General features: G+C 37.4%; 1 protein-coding gene across 1 annotated transcript in view; it reads right to left on the bottom strand.

The window, feature by feature from the left end:
- Positions 1–14: 14 nt before the first annotated feature.
- CEP135 (centrosomal protein 135) overlaps positions 15–18,325 on the bottom strand; it is a 76,400-nt gene continuing 58,089 nt past the window's right edge. The window contains exons 19-26 of the mRNA XM_032400423.1: positions 18,064–18,232; positions 16,895–17,005; positions 16,405–16,590; positions 12,089–12,298; positions 10,825–11,027; positions 9,643–9,747; positions 6,612–6,724; positions 15–1,277 (exon numbers count right to left, since the gene is read on the bottom strand). Coding sequence (XP_032256314.1) covers positions 6,622–6,724; positions 9,643–9,747; positions 10,825–11,027; positions 12,089–12,298; positions 16,405–16,590; positions 16,895–17,005; positions 18,064–18,232 — 1,087 coding nt within the window. The 3' untranslated portion in view covers positions 15–1,277; positions 6,612–6,621. The remainder of the gene's footprint in view (positions 1,278–6,611; positions 6,725–9,642; positions 9,748–10,824; positions 11,028–12,088; positions 12,299–16,404; positions 16,591–16,894; positions 17,006–18,063; positions 18,233–18,325) is intronic.

Genomic DNA, 18,325 nt, shown 5'->3' with positions numbered 1-18,325 from the left:
CACACACACACACACACACACACACACACACACACACACACACACAAACTCCACTGTAGTAAAGCACAAGAGGAAACAAAACGTATCATAAATAACTGCTCTTCAACTTTCCTATGTTAGTTCTTAAGTTCTTCTTTTTCAATCATAATGAAATCTACAGAGAACAGAATTTTCTTCAAATGTGTATGGTTCAAACACGATTAGTTTTTGTATCTGACATTCTATTTTGTACTTCTGTTCTTCTATTGATTTATGTATATATTTAAATTCCTTAAAATTACAACTTTGAAAATTAATTGTAAAAAGCTGTTTTCTATTTAACATGCCACAGTTCAGTGTTTACTACTATTCTGCAAGACTCATAAATTACAACACACAGGTTTAGAAGCAAAAAACTGCTATTATTGAATGTATATTGGCATTTTAACAGAATACTATATTTACTCCATATACTTTTATACTCTGAGATTTTCAATTAATACAGGGAGGAATTTTATTTACTGAAAAAGTGTCCCAAATTTCTGTTCTACTGTCTTACAAAATTCTGAATGCAGCTTTTAGTTTGATTTTGATAGAATTTGTATTATATGAAAAGTCCATGTGATAACCAAAATAATATACTGTATATAATATATAAATGCATCTTTTCCATCACAGTTCTTCGAGTGAGCAATAACAAACTACATATGGTAATCATTATTTTATCAAGACCTCTACTATTTTAAGAATAGACCTGAATATATTACCCTTGATGACAGACAACATACTGGTGAATAATTTTACATTTAGAAGAAAAAAGTTAAGTGAGAGAGCATAGCATCAAAGTTGATAATCCTTATGTGAATGCATTAAAGATATGGGTTATAAACACAGGCATGAAAACTAAAAACACTTTGTTAGAAGTACTGTAAGAATATTTATATACACATTCATTATGAAAAAGATTATTAAAGCATAATGTGAACAATACATTATATTAATTCACAGTATAAACACACACTTTGAGGAGTAATTTAAGTCAGGAATAGTATAAATACAGGTAGAACATTAGCACTATTAATACATATTTTGTTCTGTCATATATATAAAAATATACACATAGATATGGCTCTTTTAAACCAAATTTTTTACATAAATATTCACTGATCTAAATAAAAGTTGACAGAGGTAGAATTTGTGTCAATGTTCATGATTTTCAGGAACAAGTACTTCAAATATTTCATTACTGTTCTGTCCTTTAAAAAATCCATATAGCTAACTCATTGATAGCCATCATTCTGAAAAAGAGGGGACAAGATAGGTGAGTTAAGAGAAAAACGACAAACAAAATTACTTAGAACATTCACAAAAAACTGAGATTGTTTTCAGTTTTAACTGAAATTGTAGTCTCCAATAAAGCCTTTGCCCATAATCAAGTTATAGTTAATAGCTCAGAAGTACTGCTCTACACTTCAAAAAGATATTCCCCTCAGACCACCGAAGTACATCAAAGTGTATGAGGACTAAATGAATAGTGAAAAGAAAGGGATAACACAGCATGTTAATTGAGAAAAATGACTCAAAATGAGGAACAATATGACATTTAGGATAATATACAAGTACTGTAAATTGTGTTCTGAGTCTTAAAACAGCATAGTATGGATAGTCAAATATTTTTTCAAATATTTTAACCTTATGTGCTATTTAATCAGCCTCCCAATTAAAACACACACACACACACACACACACACAAACAAATATGAAAAATTCTACAATGGAAACACTGAGAAAGTAATCTAAGTAAATCATGGAATATCCATGTGATGAACTGTTACATAATGATTTTAAAATGGCATTTTTGAAAATACTTTTAATGGTAAGAATAGATGCTCTCAACAATTTATTAAGGGGGAAAAACCCCAAAGAACAAAACAAAACAAAAAATAGGATAAAAACTATTTCAAGTATGATCTCTATTAGAATTATATGTCTATGAATGTGTGTGTATATTTATTACACATCAAACACATGAAGGAAGTATATACCAAAATGATAATTGATAATTTCTCTGGGTTGTAGGATTAAAAGTGATTTTGATTTGTACATCCATTTTCACAACAGCCAAAAGACAGAAGCAACTCAAGTATCTATCAACTCACGAATGGATAAACAAAACGTGGTGTATTCATACAAGAGAATAATATTGTTCAGCCTCAAAAAAGACAGAAATTCTGACACATGCTCCAACTTGGATGAACCCTGAAAACACTGTAAGTCACAAAAAGGACAAATACTGTATGATTCCAATTATATGAGGTAAACAGAGTAGTCAAATTCATAGAGACAGAAATTTGTAATGGTGGTTGCCAGGAGCTGGGGGGGAGGGAAGGATGGGGAGTTAATGTTTAATGGGTAAAGAGTTTCAGTTGAAGAAGATAAAGAAGTTCTGGAGATGGACAGTGGACATTATTTTTGCATAATAATGTGAATGTACTAATTGCCAGAGAAATGCACACTTAAAAATGGTTAGAATGATACATTTGATGTTATATATATTTTATAACAATAAAAAAATGTTAAAAAAGGTGATTTTGTTTCCTTCTTTATATTTTTGTATTTTATGTTTTCTCAGTGAGGATATATTATTTAAACACAGAATTACCATATGACCCAGAAACTCTATTCTTAGGTACTCCCAAAAGATTTGAAAACAGGGACTAAAACAGATACCATACACCAATGTTCATAGCAGCATTATTCACAATAGCTAGGAGGTGAAAACAATCCAGGTGTCCATCAACTGATGAGTAGATAAACAAAATGTGGCACAAACACACAAGGAATATTATTCAACCATAAAAAAGAATCAAGTTCTGACCACACACTACAACATAGATGGAACCTTGAAAACATGATCCTAAGTGAAACAAGCCCAACACAAAAGGACAAATATAGTATGATTTCACTTACATGAAAATCCAGAATAGGCAAATTCATAGAAAAATAGATTACAGATTTCCAGGGCCTAGGGAGGTAAAGTCAGGCGACTGGAGACTTATTGCCTAATGGATATAGAGTTTCTGGTTGGGGTGATGAAAAAGTTTTGGAAATAGTGGTTTTGGCTGTACAACATTGTGAATTTAATGCCACTGAGTTGTACACTTTCAAAATAGTTAAGACGGCAAAATTCACGTTATATATATTTTATCGCAATTAAAAAGTTTTGGGATGCCTGGCTGGCTCAGTCAGTGGAACAGGTGACTCTCGATCTCGGGGTTGTGAGTTTGAGCCCCATGTTGGGTGTAGATATTACTTAAAAATAAAAAATCTTTAAAGCAAAACAAAACAGGGGTGCCTGGGTGGCTCAGTCGTTAAGTGTCTGCCTTCGGCTCAGGTCATGATCCCAGGGTCCTGGGATCAAGCCCTGCATTGGGCTCCCTGCTCAGCAGGAAGCCTGGTTCTCTCTCTCCCACTCCCCCTGCTTGTGTTCCCTCTCTCGCTGTCTCTCTCTGTCAAAAAATAAATAAAATCTTTAAAAAAAAACAAAAACAAAACAAAAAGTTTTCTAATTCAGCTTTAGAGATTGCTGAAATCCAGTATGTTCTATATCAGTGGTTCTTAAAGTAGAATCTGGGGATCTCTGGGAGTCCCCAAGACCCTTTTTGGGGGTCTTATAAGGTAAAGCCTATTTTCATAAAACTAAAGATTTGTTTTTTCACTCTACTATCTCACGGGTGTACAGCGGAGTTTTCTAGAGGCCACAGGATGTGAAAGGCCAGGTAGTAAATATTTTAGATTTGTGGGCCATGGGGTCTCCGTTACAACTACTCAATTCAGCCACTGTAGAAAAGCAGTCTTACACGATACATAAACAGCTGTGGCTATGCTCCAATAAAGCTAAATTTACAAAAATAGGCAGTGGAGTACAGTTGGCTCACAGACCTTAGCTTACCAATCCCTGATCTAATATGTAGCTGTGAATCTAGTATGAGAAAATGTATGCGTCACAGCTGTTACAAGGCTTTATAAGGAGAAGCTGAACCTCCATCTAATCACATTCAAATTAATACAGCAGAGCTTTGAAGTTCTGAGGACACAGTGTTTGCAGCCAGCATCGAGAAGTGGTCTTCAAAGTGAAAAGAGGAAAATACACGTTCTAATCAAACGAACAACAAACAAACACAAAAGCAAAAGCACAGCAATCAGGCATCATTTAAACCTAGGTCTTACAGGGGTGCGTGGGTGGCTCAGTCGTTAAGCATCTGCCTTCAGCTCAGGTCATGATCCCAGGACCCTGGGATCAAGCCCCACAATGAGCCCCACAATGAGCCCCACATCGGGCTCCCCACTCGGCAGGAAGCCTGCTTCTCCCTCTCCCACTCCCTCCGCTTGTGTTCCTGCTCTTGCTATCTCTCTCTCAAATAAATAAATAAATAAAATCTTAAAAAAAAAACAGGGGTGCCTGGGTGGCTCAGTAATTAAGCGTCTGCCTTTGGCTCAGGTCATGATCCCAGGGTTCTGGGATCAAGCCCCACATCGGGCTCCCTGCTCCACGGGAAGCCTGCTTCTCCCTCTCCCACTCCCCCCTTCTTGTGTTCCCTCTCTTGCTGTGTCTCTGTCAAATAAATAAATAAAATCTTTAAAAAAAACAAAAAAAAACAACAAACCTAGGTCCTACAAATACCAATAAACCCTGGGGGCATCAGTATGTTAAAGCACAGCACATAATTAATGTACATAATGAGGATTCTGAGTCATTGAAGAAATGCTTAATTATCTTCTATATACTTCTATTTAAAAAGACGAAGAAATGCATATTTTTTAAAAAGACTGACTTTACTCTTTTGGTCAGGGAGCTTGCATTTTTCACAGTCACCTACCTTTCAAGCCCTGGGTCTGACATACTTCTTTCCCATTCATTCCCATCTCCAGTGAATCAGCACATCCCTTTGGCCCTTCCTCTGTCAAATGTATCCTAGCTCTTTACAACCACTTTGCTATAGCTACTTAAGTTTGAACATCTGCATGTCCAGTGACCAAACCACCTCAGTCCTGAGTGCATACCCAAAGGAAATGCACACGTCTGTTCACCTACAGGTACTAGAATGTTCATCATAACTCTGTAAGAGCCCAAACTGGAAATTACCAGGAGCCCATCAACAATGGAATGAGTACACACAATGCAGCAACAAGACTGAACAGCCTACAAATACACACAATGGTATGAATGAATCTCACAAATATACTGTGGAAGAAAAGAAGCCAGAAATGTATGATTTCATTTAAAAAATTTCCAAAAACAGGCAAAAGAAATCTGTTTTTAATAGACAGGACAGTTACTTCTGGAGCAGGGCTTACGACCAGGAGAGAGCCCGAGAGAGATAGATTTTGTTTCTTGGTCTGGGTGTAGGTTATACATAGGTGTGTTCTATTTGTGAAAACTCATTGAGCTGTATACTAGGATATGGCACTTTTCTGTATATATATTACAATTTGTTTTTTAAAATCTGTCTTAGCTTTCAATATTATTATACAGATCCTGAGCTGAGTATACTGTTCATTTCGTATCTCTTTCTGGTCTCCTTCTGATTTCCACCCTCCCCAATATGGCCCAAATATGAAGTTGATCCACCAGGAGCAGTTCTTTCATCTTAATCCCTCCCTTGTATTCATCCTATACACAGAAGGACCTTCAACGGCTCCCCTTGACTCACAGAATCAAGACTACATAGAATCTCTAATTTTGCCTCACATTCAATATAGCCTGTATGTTCCACTCTACCTTCCATGCCTTCTTCCCTCATCATTTTCCAACCTGCCAATCCTGTCAGATTGAGTCTACTGTGACATGTGCATTCCTATTTTTACATCTTTGTCTACACTTCTACTACCTATTATTTGTATAGGCACTTCATCAAATGTGATATCTCATACTGTCATTTAGTGTTCTGTTGTGGAGGTCTTCTCTTTTTTTTTTTTTTTTTTAAAGATTTTATTTATTTATTTGAGAGAGAGAATGAGACAGAGAGAGCATGAGAGGGTCAGAGGGAGAAGCAGACTCCCTGCCGAGCAGGGAGCCCGATGCGGGACTCGATCCCGGGACTCCAGGATCATGACCTGAGCCGAAGGCAGTCGCTTAACCAACTGAGCCACCCAGGCGCCCGAGGTCTTCTCTTTTTTAAAATGAGGTATAATTTACATACAATAAAAGCATGAACTAATGTTCAGGTCACTCAGTTTTTACAATCATATATACCCATGTAATCATCACCAAAATACAGAACATTCCATTACCTCGTAAAGTTCCCCTGACCACCTTTTCTTTTTTTTTTTTAAAGATTTATTTATTTATTTGACAGAGAGAGAGAGAGCGAGAGAGGGAACACAAGCACAGGGAGTGGGAGAGGGAGGAGAAGCAGGCCTCCTGCTGAGCAGGGAGCCCGATGCGGGGCTCGATCCCAGGACCCTGGGATCATGACCTGAGCCGAAGGCAGATGCTTAACGACTGAGCCACCCAGATGCCCCTCCTGACCACCTTGTAGGCAATTTCCCCTCCCCCCATGCTGAAAACTACTTTCTGAATTTTTATAACTACGGATTAGTTTTGCCTGTCCTTGGTGTTACATACATACCTTCTGATAATTAACAGTTTATATGTTCAGGAGAATGTAAAGGAGACCTCAGAGTAGAACAAAGGGGTGGTGTGGGAAGACCATGGCGACGCATCTCTTGGATTGCTCGTTCTCTGTCAGTAAAAAACAAATAAGAGATTATACCAAAAAGTGAAATACAAATATATGCTGCTGTAATTGTTACTGGGTGATTAAATAACTTCTCAATTAATTAATGTGTATTTCTACTAAATTTAAATCCTATGTCCTTATATAATTTTTAAGTACTGAATAAAAGATTTCAATTAAAGGAATATGTACCATAAGAGATTGTTCAAAGCCTCCCTGAATAGAGATTTCCAAAGTTGGCTGGTTCCCTCCTCTACCCCACCCCGCTTCCTTTCCCACCTCCTCTTGCACATAAACCTAGCCTCCTTCCTAACAACTCCCAAACGTCAGAAGTGAAATCACTATTTTCTCTGTTATGGTCTCCTTCCCTGTGTCTGAGTCAGCCCCACAAAGCATGGTGACTGTGTTGCTACCTCTTTTGTGGGCTATTCTGTCTCTGGCCTAGACTTTCTGCCTTATGTTCTTCAGTATCCAGGATTTCTACCTAGTTGGGTGTTTCACAAACTTTTTTTCATTATTATCCCCCTAAAGAAACTTTTTAAGACATTCCCTCCTCCCGGGACGCCTGGGTGGCTCAGTTGGTTAAGCGTCTGCCTTCAGCTCAGGTCATGATCCCAGGGTCCTGGGATCGAGTCCCACATCGGGCTCCTTGCTGAGCAAGGAGCCTGCTTCTCCCTCTGCCTGCCTCTGTCTCTCTCTCTCTGATAAATAAAGAAAATCTTAAAAAAAAAAAAAAAAAGATATTTCCCTCCTCCCAAATTAGCTACCTCTGCCCCTGAAATTTTAATACATAGATACGCTATTTATGTACTGAAGCCCTTTAGAGGGCTATAAATCATTGTAATACCTAAAGTTTTTTTTTGCCACTCTCTATTCCCCCAAGAACCAATATTGTTCCCTGGGTGGTGTAAGAATGTATCATCTAGTTGGATGGTAAGGAAAAGGAGACATGGTCATGTCAGCCAAGGTTTCTTTGGGGACCAGGGGCAATGGAAAAAGAAGAATTAATGGGGTTTTATAACCCTAGGCAAAAGAGGGCTTGATTTAGGGCCCTTGGATTTAAGAAAATTTAAATCATCATTAGGAAATGGAAATCATCATGTATGTACAGTTTAGCACACTGAGAAACTAAATCTTCCCAATTACGAGAAATTAGTAACACTGCTTTTATGACACTGATGCATTTCTTCACTACTCAGGCTTCATTTCTCTTTAAAATCATAAATATTTCCTAGCAAATTCTGTCTATGCTCCAAATAGCATATCACTCAAAGTTCTGATGTCAATGGATAATAAGAGAACTCAAAAAATTGACCTGAAAAGCAATTTTACCAACTATTTGAGAATGAAATCTCAGGAATGTTGATGTCTATGGTATTAACACAGCAAGAAAGAGTAATGGAGGGGTGCCTAGGTGGCTCAGTCATTAAGCATCTGCCTTCAGCTCAGGTCATGATCCCAGGGTCCTAGGATCGAGTCCCGCATTGGGCAATTTGTTCCACGGGAAGCCTGCTTCTCCCTCCCCAACTCCCCCTGCTTGTGTTCCCTCTCTCGCTGTGTCTCTCTCTGTCAAATAAATAAATAAAATCTTAAAAAAAAAAGAGTAATGGAAGAAAAGTAACTTAAGTGATCTGCAAACTAGATTTTGATTTTAGCTGTGAAAGCAGGTCTCATTTCTCTTTGTAACACTTGGGGATTCAAATTTTCAATATAACAAAGCAAATGAACTGGAATATAAGTGAGTATGAAAATTACTAAGCTATAGGGAATATACTGTATATAAGAGTATGGGATATAAAATTAGATCTGCCTTTCCTTCATTTTAATTAGTTATAATTAATTAATTTTTAAGTAGACTCCACATCCAGCATGGAGCCCAATGCAGGGCTTGAACTCGTAACACTGAGATCAAGATCTGAGCTGAGATCAAGAGTCAGATGCTTAACCGATCGAGCCACCCAGGTGCCCATTAAATTTGTATTTATTTTTTTAATTCAAGTATAATTAACATACATGTTAGTTTCAGGTATACAAGATCTACCTTGATTTTAGTTTTGGTTCTACCATTTACTATTTGTGTGACTTCGGTTTCCTCTAATATAGGCATAATAATAGATTATTGGTATATGGTATCTGGCACATATTTATCAATTTTTTTTTTTTTTAAGATTTTATTTACTTATTTGTCAGAGAGAGAGAGCACAAGCAGGGGAAGAGGCAGGCAGAGTGAGAAGCGGGCTCCCTGCTGAGTCCCTCCAGGGTCTTGATCCCAGGACCCTGGAATCATGACCTGAGCCAAAGGCAGACACTTAACCGACTGAACCACTCAGGTGTCCCTTATCAATTGTTCTTATGATCATCATTACTTTTGTTGATGATCTATATTTAGAGTTTCCTATTGGACCATATTGTTTTGGGTTCTTGTAGAATCCTTACTACCTTGCTGATTCCCTATCTATACTCTTTCAAATAATGCCCTAATATGGCCCTGAGAAATGCTATAGGAAACATTGAGACAACACTTGCTACTTTATTTACTATAAGGATATTATCTTCCACAACACTTGTTGCCTTTTTAGGAAGAAATATCAGAAGAAATTTACTTTTGTATAAATGCTAAAAGGAAGTTGTCTCTCTCTTTTTTTTAAAGATTTTATTTATTTGAGAGAGAGAGACACAGTGAGAGAGGGAACACAAGCAGGGGGAGTGGGGAGGGAGAAGCAGGCTTCCCGCGGAGCAGGGAGCCTGATGCGGGGCTTGATCCCAGGACCCTGAGATCATGACCTGAGCCGAAGGCAGACGCCCAACGACTGAGCCACCCAGGCACCCCGGAAGTTGTCTCTTTTTAAGCTGTATTAAATCCTTTTTGAAATAGGATAGGGAATAAATAAAAACACTGTCCAGTGCTAAGAATTTTTCTTACCGTTCGTATCTTTCAGTTGAAATCTGCCTTTTCAGAGCATCGTGATCGGTTTGTAATTGTGTCACTTTAGCCCGAAGCATGGTGTTCTCCCGGCCTTGACTAGTTCTTAAAAACAAATTTTAAAAGTCAAAGAAATAAATAACAAATGTGCTGTTTTGTAATCAAGTACTATGGATTTTTGTTTTTGTTATTAATAAATACAAATGGAGGTGATACTTAAGGACAAAAAAAGAAAAGAACAAGACTTTTTAACACAAATTTTCTCAACTTCAGGAGCTTATTTTTTTCAGGGGCTTCTATCACTAAGTTTTCCTTTTCATTCATTCATTCATCTTATTTATTTAACAAACATTTAAACTGAGCTTCCAGTTTGTGCTGGGCACTGCAGCAATGTTGGAAATATAAATTTGAACAAGACATGAATTATAACATCAAGATGTAAAGTATCTTCGTTGACTCTTTCTTGACTCCTGCCTCAGAAAGAGAAATATTTTTTTCTTTTCTTTTTTTTTAAAGATTTTATTTATTTATTTGACAGAGAGAGAGAGCACAAGCAGGCGGAGTGGCAGACAGAGGGAGAAACAGGCTCCCCGCCCAACAGAGAGCCTGATGTGGGGCTCGATCCCAGAACCCTGGGATCATGACCTGAGCCATGCTTAACCGATTGAGCCACCTAGGCGCCCCGAAAAAGAAATATTTCTTAACTTCTTTTAAAACTGTTCCGCTTGTACTATCCGCTCTGGGTTTCCCCCCCTCTTCCATCAAGTATATCCAAACCTGTCCATCTAAAAGACTATCATCAATCTCCTAAAAGGTAATATCACACAGCCTTTTTGAAGTCTTTTTCCTAGTCCACAGCAAGAGACACAGACGGCTCTCCCCATCCTGAAATGCTCTCTCCTTTGCTGACTCCTCTTTGTTCCTCAAATTTAGACATTTTTCTAAAGTTCATTCATTCACTTCCATGGGTGCCATCTCTATGGTGAAGACAGACAAATCTACATTTCCAAACACAATGTCTCTCCTGAACTAAACCCCTGAATTCCAAAAGCAGTCACCACGTAAGTAAGATATTTTGGTTTTGTACCACATTATACACTTCCATCCCCCTCTCCCACCAAAAATTGAAAAATTATTTTTGACAAGCTGTTTTCTTTACATAGGTTGATTTATGGCACTTACAATTTGCTTTCTGAAAGGGTTAACTTCTCTTTAAGTAGCTGAATTTCTGTATCCTTCTCGTGGGATGTTAAATGAGAATGAAATTCCTTATCTCTATTTGTAGCCAACAATGATTCAAGGTTTTTAATTGTATGTCTCTCACTTGACAGTTGTTTTTTTAACAGTTCTGCTTCTGATTTTGCATTTTCTAATTCTGCCATGACCTACGGGGAAAACAAAGGAAGATTACTTCAGTAGAATTTTAGACTTATTCTGAAAAATTATTTGCAGAGCTATACACCCATCAGTTATTCGTTTTGGGTACCAGTTAAAGATTTTGAACCATTTTTTTAAGTGTAAGAAAATCATCTTATTTTCAAAATAATTTTTGCTATTTTCAGTAAGGGCTTATTTGCTACAAAACCTACTCCAGCCCTCAAATAGTTTCCATTCACACTACCTTGTCAAGAGACGGTCATTAACATAAAATCCTAAAATGTGGCCAATCTTATCAGCAAGGATAAGCCCTTCTGATCTATTTTGTGTCCTCTGACAACAGTCAAACCAGCACTGGGGTTTCTCAGTACCTGAAGATAAACATACTACTAAATGAATGAAAACTGAAAACACCTATGTTTGAAAACACACACTGGGTTGTTTAAAGTAATGCCTCAGTTTGAGAATGGGAAGTTCCAGCTAACTAGACTTTTAAAATTAACTAAGACTTAAATGCCTTCGGATTTTTTTTTTTAAGATTTTATTTATTTATTTGAGAGAGAGCGCGCGAGGAGGTGGGGGCAAAGGGAGAGGGAGAAGCAGACTCCCCGCAGAGCAGGAAGCCAACTTGGGGCTCAATCCCAGGACCCGGAGATCATGACCTGAGCCGAAGGCAGTCGCTTAACCGACTCAGCCTCCCAGGCACCCCTAAATGTCTTGGGATTTTTATCAGAAAAACTACTCCATTTAGGAAGTAATAAACTGCTCAATCCATCATTTAAATCTTACCTTCAAACAGAGAAAAGAAATGTACTGGGATAGGCTCCTATTCTATAATAAGACTCCTATTTTCCTAAATATCCATCTACTCCAAAATGGAGAGCACCTAGTTTCATCACCATGTTTGCCAGAAAAATCCTGGCAAAGAATCTAGTTGTCAAAATCCTGTAGTCAAAAGTAACTCCTTAAAGGGGAACAAATATACTGGGCAGTGCATGATAAAGTAAAACAATGAGGGGAGGGCTTAATAAAATAATGTGCTACAAAACAAAATCTTTTAAGTTCCTACCCTCTCTAACTCCAGGCTTTTGGAATTCAGTTGTTGGGTCATAATATCTTTGCCTGAATCAAGCTTAATGCAAAGTTCTCTAAGAGACGACAGATCATTCAACACCGCCGCTTTTGCATCTTCTTGATGTCTCAGCTCTTCTTCTAATCTAGACATGGCTTTTGCCATTGATGAGATCTGAGATTCATAAGCATGATGTGCATTTATGTGCTGAAAGTAGAAAAAGAAACCGGTAAAAAGTTGAAATAACCCAATAATTTTAAAGGCTTGAGTCTGTGCAGCCACGACCTCCCTTTATGCAAATATGAGAGCCAATTTTTGCATATTTTAAGATACTCTCAGGAAGCTGCCTGCTATTTAAAGGTGGCCTATTTAATGCTTAACCAAATGAATTGTATATAATTATTAGCCACAGTACCTAAGTACCTCATGTATATATTTGGAAGATGCAAAAATGAAAATTATTGTTTTAGGGTGAACAAGAGGGATCTTTGCAGTTAGGTTAAATTTTATCTTTATAAATTGTTATAATACCCTCTCAAGAAAAAGTAACATATATAATCACTCCTTAGCTGTCTTTAAATTTTAAATTTCAAAATGGAGTTTGCTTTAAAACGAAATACCTGAAGTTGTACTTAAACTTAATTTAACCTAATAGTAATAAACAACTTTATAAGATTTTAATAACTGAAATAATAAATACTGATACAGCTTTTTCTAGAATAGTCCACATTTTAAGTTTCTCAATTTAAACTGAGTGATAAATACAAACTGATATAAACTCTACTATAGAGTTTAATAAGACTTCCATACTTGAAAAATAAAATTATTTTAATAGGTAATAATGAAATAAGTTGACATTAAAAATCTAACTGTGCTGTGAAGATTTAATAAATTTCAACAGTTACATAAAAGTAAATATTTGGATTTTCCAAGTTAATTAATTTAAAATCAAAGTTCCCTAAACCTAAATATAAATATGTAAAAGTCAATTTTATATACCACATAAAAACATAAACAATGACATAGAACAAAAAAACTAAAGAACAGTTTCTTCTGAGAATTTTTCTGAAGGTTGAAAGCATTCCTTCAGTTATTATACTCTTAATAGGAAAACTCAGAGAGATAGGGTAGTTTCCTAGCACTGCTGCAACCAATCCCTGCAAATTACTGGGTGGTTTTAAACAACAGAAATTTCTTGTCACAATTCTGGAGGTTACAAGTCTGAAATTTAGATGTTAGCAGAGCTGGCTTCTTCTGGAGGTTCTAAGAGAGAATCTATTCAATGCCTCTCTCCCAACTTCTGGTGGCTGCTAGCAATCCTTAGTGTTCCTTGCCTTGTAGACACTTCACTCCAGTCTCTGCCTCTGTCTTCATCTGGGGTTCTCCCTTGTATCTTCTGTTCCAGATTTCTCTTACAAAGGACACCAGTCGTTGGATTATGGCCTGCCGTAGTCCAGTATGACCTCATCTTACCTTGATTATACTTGCAAAAACCCTATTTCCAAAAAAGGCCACATTCACAGGTGCTAGGGGTTAGGATTTCAACATAACTTAAGGCCCATAATTCTATCCACCCTTTAGCTCCCCAAAATTCATGTCCTTCCTTTGTGCAAAATATAGTCACTCCATGCCAACATTCTAGCATCAATTCTAAGTCCAACATCTCATCTAAGCATCATCTAAATTAGATATGGGTAAGACTCTGAGTATGGTCCATCCAGGGGCAAAACTACTCTCCTTCCCGAGATCTGTGACACTGGTAAACAAGTTATTTGCTTCCAAAAACAATAGCGAAACAAGCACAGAATAGACATGCCCACTCTGAAAGGGAGAAAACAGAAGGAATGAAAGGGTTACTAGTCCAAAGTAAGTTTGCAACCAAGCAAGGAGAATTCCATTCGGTTTTAAGGCCTAAGAATAATTTTCTGTGCCCTGATGGTCTGCCTTCTGGGCCTGCTAGAGTGGCCCCACCTTCTCAACCCTCAGCTACAGCCCCACCCTCTTGGCCCTCAGGGGCAGTGGCCCTGCACTCTGGAACAAGAAGGCAATATCCCCTGGGCCTGTGGTGACAACAGCAGCCCTGTCAGCCTTTGAGATACCTACAGAGCCACTCTTCCTTTTTCTCTAAGGAGAACTGGTATTTTTAGTCAAGTAACTCTACTAGCCTGTTTTCTGCTGGTAGGATCCCAGATGTTCAACAGCCTTCCTTCACTTCACCTTGTTTCTGTCCCTGTTTAGTACAAGCTGGCAGTATTTCTCCTGAGATGACTGACTGGCCACGTGAGTCACAGACCTAATGTGTTCACAGAGGGGCTGTGGAGCCACACACTTGGCCCTGTCTCCAGAGCACACTGTCTGGATAGGCTAAGAATTTTCCAAATCATCAAGACCTGGTTCCATTTTTCCTCCTGAATTTTAAGTCTAGTATACTTAACATACAGTGTTACATTAGTTTCAGATGTACAATATAGTGACCCAACAATTCTATATACTACTCAGTGCTCACCATGATATGTGTACTCGAAATCCCCTTCACCTATTTCACCCCTCCCCCCACCCACCTCCCCTCTGGTAACCATCAGTTTGTTCTCTAGAGTTAAGAGTCTGTTTCTTGGTTTGTCTCTTTTTTTCTTTGTTCATTTGTTTTATTTCTTAAATTCCACATTTGAGTGAAATCATATGGTATTTGTCTTTCTCATTTTGCTTAGCATTATACCCTCTAGATCCATCCATGTTGTAAATGGCAAGAATGAAAAGATTTGTTCTTTGTTACGGCTGAGTAATATTTCATTGTGTGTGTGCACGTGTGCGTGCGTGTATATATATATACACACACACATTGTATATATATGTATATACATACACCAGATCTGCTCCTCCCCTGCTTGTGCTCACTCTCTCTCTCTCAAATAAAAAAAAAAAAAAATTCTACTTTCCTTCCAAGAGTAGACCATAATTAATTCAGCCGAGTTCTCTGCCATTTTATAACAAGGATCACCTTTCTTTCGGTGTCCAATAACATGTTCCTCAATTGCATCTGAGACCTCACTAGAAGAAACATTAAGATTTCTGGAAAAATTCTGTTCTTGACAATTTATGTATTTTGTAAATGACAGAAGTTTTGTCAATAGCTCTTCTTTCTTTTTTCTGAGCCCTTACTAGAATCCCTTTTATAATATGCATCTTTCTACCAACAAGTTTTTCAAAGCAATCTAGGCTTTTTCGATCAAGCACCTCAAAATTCTTTTGGCCTGTATCCATTACCAAATTCCAAAGCCACTTTAATATTTTTACGTTTGTTATAATTTTCCTTAAAGAAAAAAGTATGGCTGGGGCGCCTGGGTGGCTCAGTCAGTTAAGCGGCTGCCTTTGGCTCAGGTCATGATCCCAGGGTCCTGGGATCGAGCCCTGCATTGGGCTCCATGCTCAGTGGGAAGCCTGCTTCTCTCTCTCCCATTCCGCCTACTTGTGTTCCCTATCTCGCTGTCTCTCTCTCTGTCAAATAAATAAGTAAAATCTTAAAAAAAAAAAAAAAGGAAAAAAGTATGGCAATTTTTGAAAAAAATCAAACATAAAAAGTTTCACTTCCAGGTATATCCTAAATAACTGAAAGCAAGAACTTGAATAGATATTGTACATTCATGTTCGTAGCAGCATTATTCCTGGTAGCCACAGATGAAAACAAATGAAATGTCCACTAACAGATGAATGGATAAAGAAAATGTGAGATATATACACAGTGGAATATTATTCAGCCTTAAAAAGAAATGAAATTTGGACACATGCTACAACATACATGAACCTTGAGGTTAACTGAGCCTTAAGCCTAAGTGAAATAAGCCAGTCACAGAAAGACAAATATTGTATGATTCCACTTATATGAGGTACAAAGAATAGTCAGATTCATAGAGAAAAAGTAGGATGCTGGTTGCCAGGGGCTGAGATGGGGAGAGAGGGTGGGGTGCAAGTGAGGAATGGGGAGGAATGGGGAGTTAGTGTTTAATGGATACAGAGTTTCAGTGAGGAAGATGAAGACGTTCTGGCGATGGTGGTGACAGCTGTATAACAAGGTGAAGTTACTCACTGCCAGAGAACTATACTCTTAAAAACGGTTCAAATGGTAAATTTGATGCTACGCATATTTTACTACAATTTAAAAAAAAAGTAATGGGGCTCCTAAGCAAATTATCAGAATTGATAAAAGATTACATTGAACTTGATGTTATCAATGCTTAAATCTCACTTCAATAAAGTATCTTTGAATGCTATTGTTTTAGTAAATAATGTCATCACAAGATAAATGAATATATTACCTCCTGAATTTCTTTTTCTAATAGCTCCACCCTTTCTCGAAGGTGTCTCCTCTCTGTGTCAATAGAAAGAAGTTCCAGTCGAACTGAGCTGCTTTCTCCCTCAGCTTGATGGGCTTTGACCTCCCAGTCTTCAGCACGGTTATGAAGCATCTGAAATCTATCTAACAAATCTTGATTTTCCTTTTCCTGGTTTTAAGCAAAATTAAATTGTTTCTAAATTAGTGACTGTCACCCACTGGAATACTCATATCATAAACATATATAGACACTGGGATTTTTGTTTTAATTAGGAAGCATACACTATTAGCATATTAAGTAAGATCTAGGGGGAAATATAAAAATACAGTAGGCAAGATCTCCACTCTCATATCTTAATATCTAAGAGAGGAGACAGAAAAAATAAATATATAAATGAGGAGACAGAATAAATACACATGAAAATATTTTTTAGATATCAATCTTAAATCCAACCTAAATCATGTTTTTTTACCTTAGCAGCCATTAAGCTCTCCCATCGCGACACCTCAGTTATGTAATTATGAACTCTACTCTTCATTTCTTCTTTTTCTTGCACTGCTGCTTCCAATTCCAGTGAGATTTCCTATAAATCAGAAAATTGAAGACAGATAAATCTACAATGAATGTGGCACTTAATAATGAATTATATTTATATTCAAATAGCTCCTTTTGAATTGGGGGAATAAGAGCAGGAAAAATGAAAACTGTTCCTAAGAGTTATTTTCACATGTTTTTCCTGACCTCGACTTTTTAATCAAATATTACCACCCATCTCCCACAATAGTCTTTTTTTTTTTTTTTTTAAAGATTTTATTTTTTTATTTATTTGACAGAGAGAGACACAGCGAGAGAGGGAACACAAGCAGGGGGAGTGGGAGAGGGAGAAGCAGGCTCCCCGCGGAGCAGGGAGCCCGATGCGGGGCTCGATCTCAGGACCCGGGATCATGACCTGAGCCGAAGGCAGACGCTTAACGACTGAGCCACCCAGGCGCCACCTCCCACAATAGTCTTGACCATGTATCTGGCATTTGTATTATGGGGCTAGCTATGCTCATGCGTTGACATTTTTAAAAATTCACGTATCGGCAATATGCTGTATACTGAATACTAAAAGTAATTTTTAAAAAAATTTAAAATATTTAAAACAGGAAAATCATTCATCTTCTAGGTATAATCCTTTAATAAACCAGCACAAACAAAACCAATACTTTTCAGTATCTGCCATTCTAAAATAGTCATTAATTTACTTATAGGTATATCCCTAAGCTGCTGGCAGGAAGTATGAAAAATTAAAATCTATCCTGGGTCTTTAAAACACATCACTTTGCCCTTGGAGTGAGGCTGAGGGTGACAATGGTATCTGCCACAGAGAAAACCAAGCTCTCAGCTTTAGGATTCCCTGTAACAAAGACCAAAATGGTAAGGAGACCACAGTTGATCAATTAGACACCCTGTGAAATACAGGAGCGTTCTAAACCACATTTTTTAAATACTCTTATAAATTCCATTCTCCTCAAAGAATTATTTATGTTGTTGATATTTAGATCATTAATATGTTTAAAAAACATATTTAGAGCTTTAAAATTTAGCAAAGAATGAATATGCTGTAAAACAATCAAAGTTTATGCATTGTGCTCATACCTGGTTTTCTCTTGCCATTGTAGCCAGATCATCTTGTAATCTTCTGTTTTCCTTAAAAGACATTTCTTTAGATTTTCCTACCTCATCAAGTTCTTTGTGAGCTGCATCAAGCTGGCGCCGGAGGCTGCTTATTTCTCGGTCCCGATTAGTCAACGTTTCCTTTAGCTGGCTGTTAATACGAGGGATGTGGAAATAATAAAGAAAGCTCTTTGGAATACTGTAAATCATTTAAAAGAAAACTGTTGTACTCTGAATTAGGTAT

The sequence above is a fragment of the Phoca vitulina genome, unplaced genomic scaffold (assembly GCF_004348235.1).
Source record: "Phoca vitulina isolate PV1807 unplaced genomic scaffold, GSC_HSeal_1.0 scaffold3, whole genome shotgun sequence".
Taxonomy (NCBI): domain Eukaryota; kingdom Metazoa; phylum Chordata; class Mammalia; order Carnivora; family Phocidae; genus Phoca; species Phoca vitulina.
The sequence above is the reverse complement of the archived record's forward strand: the minus strand, read 5'-3'. Positions and strand labels throughout refer to the sequence as shown.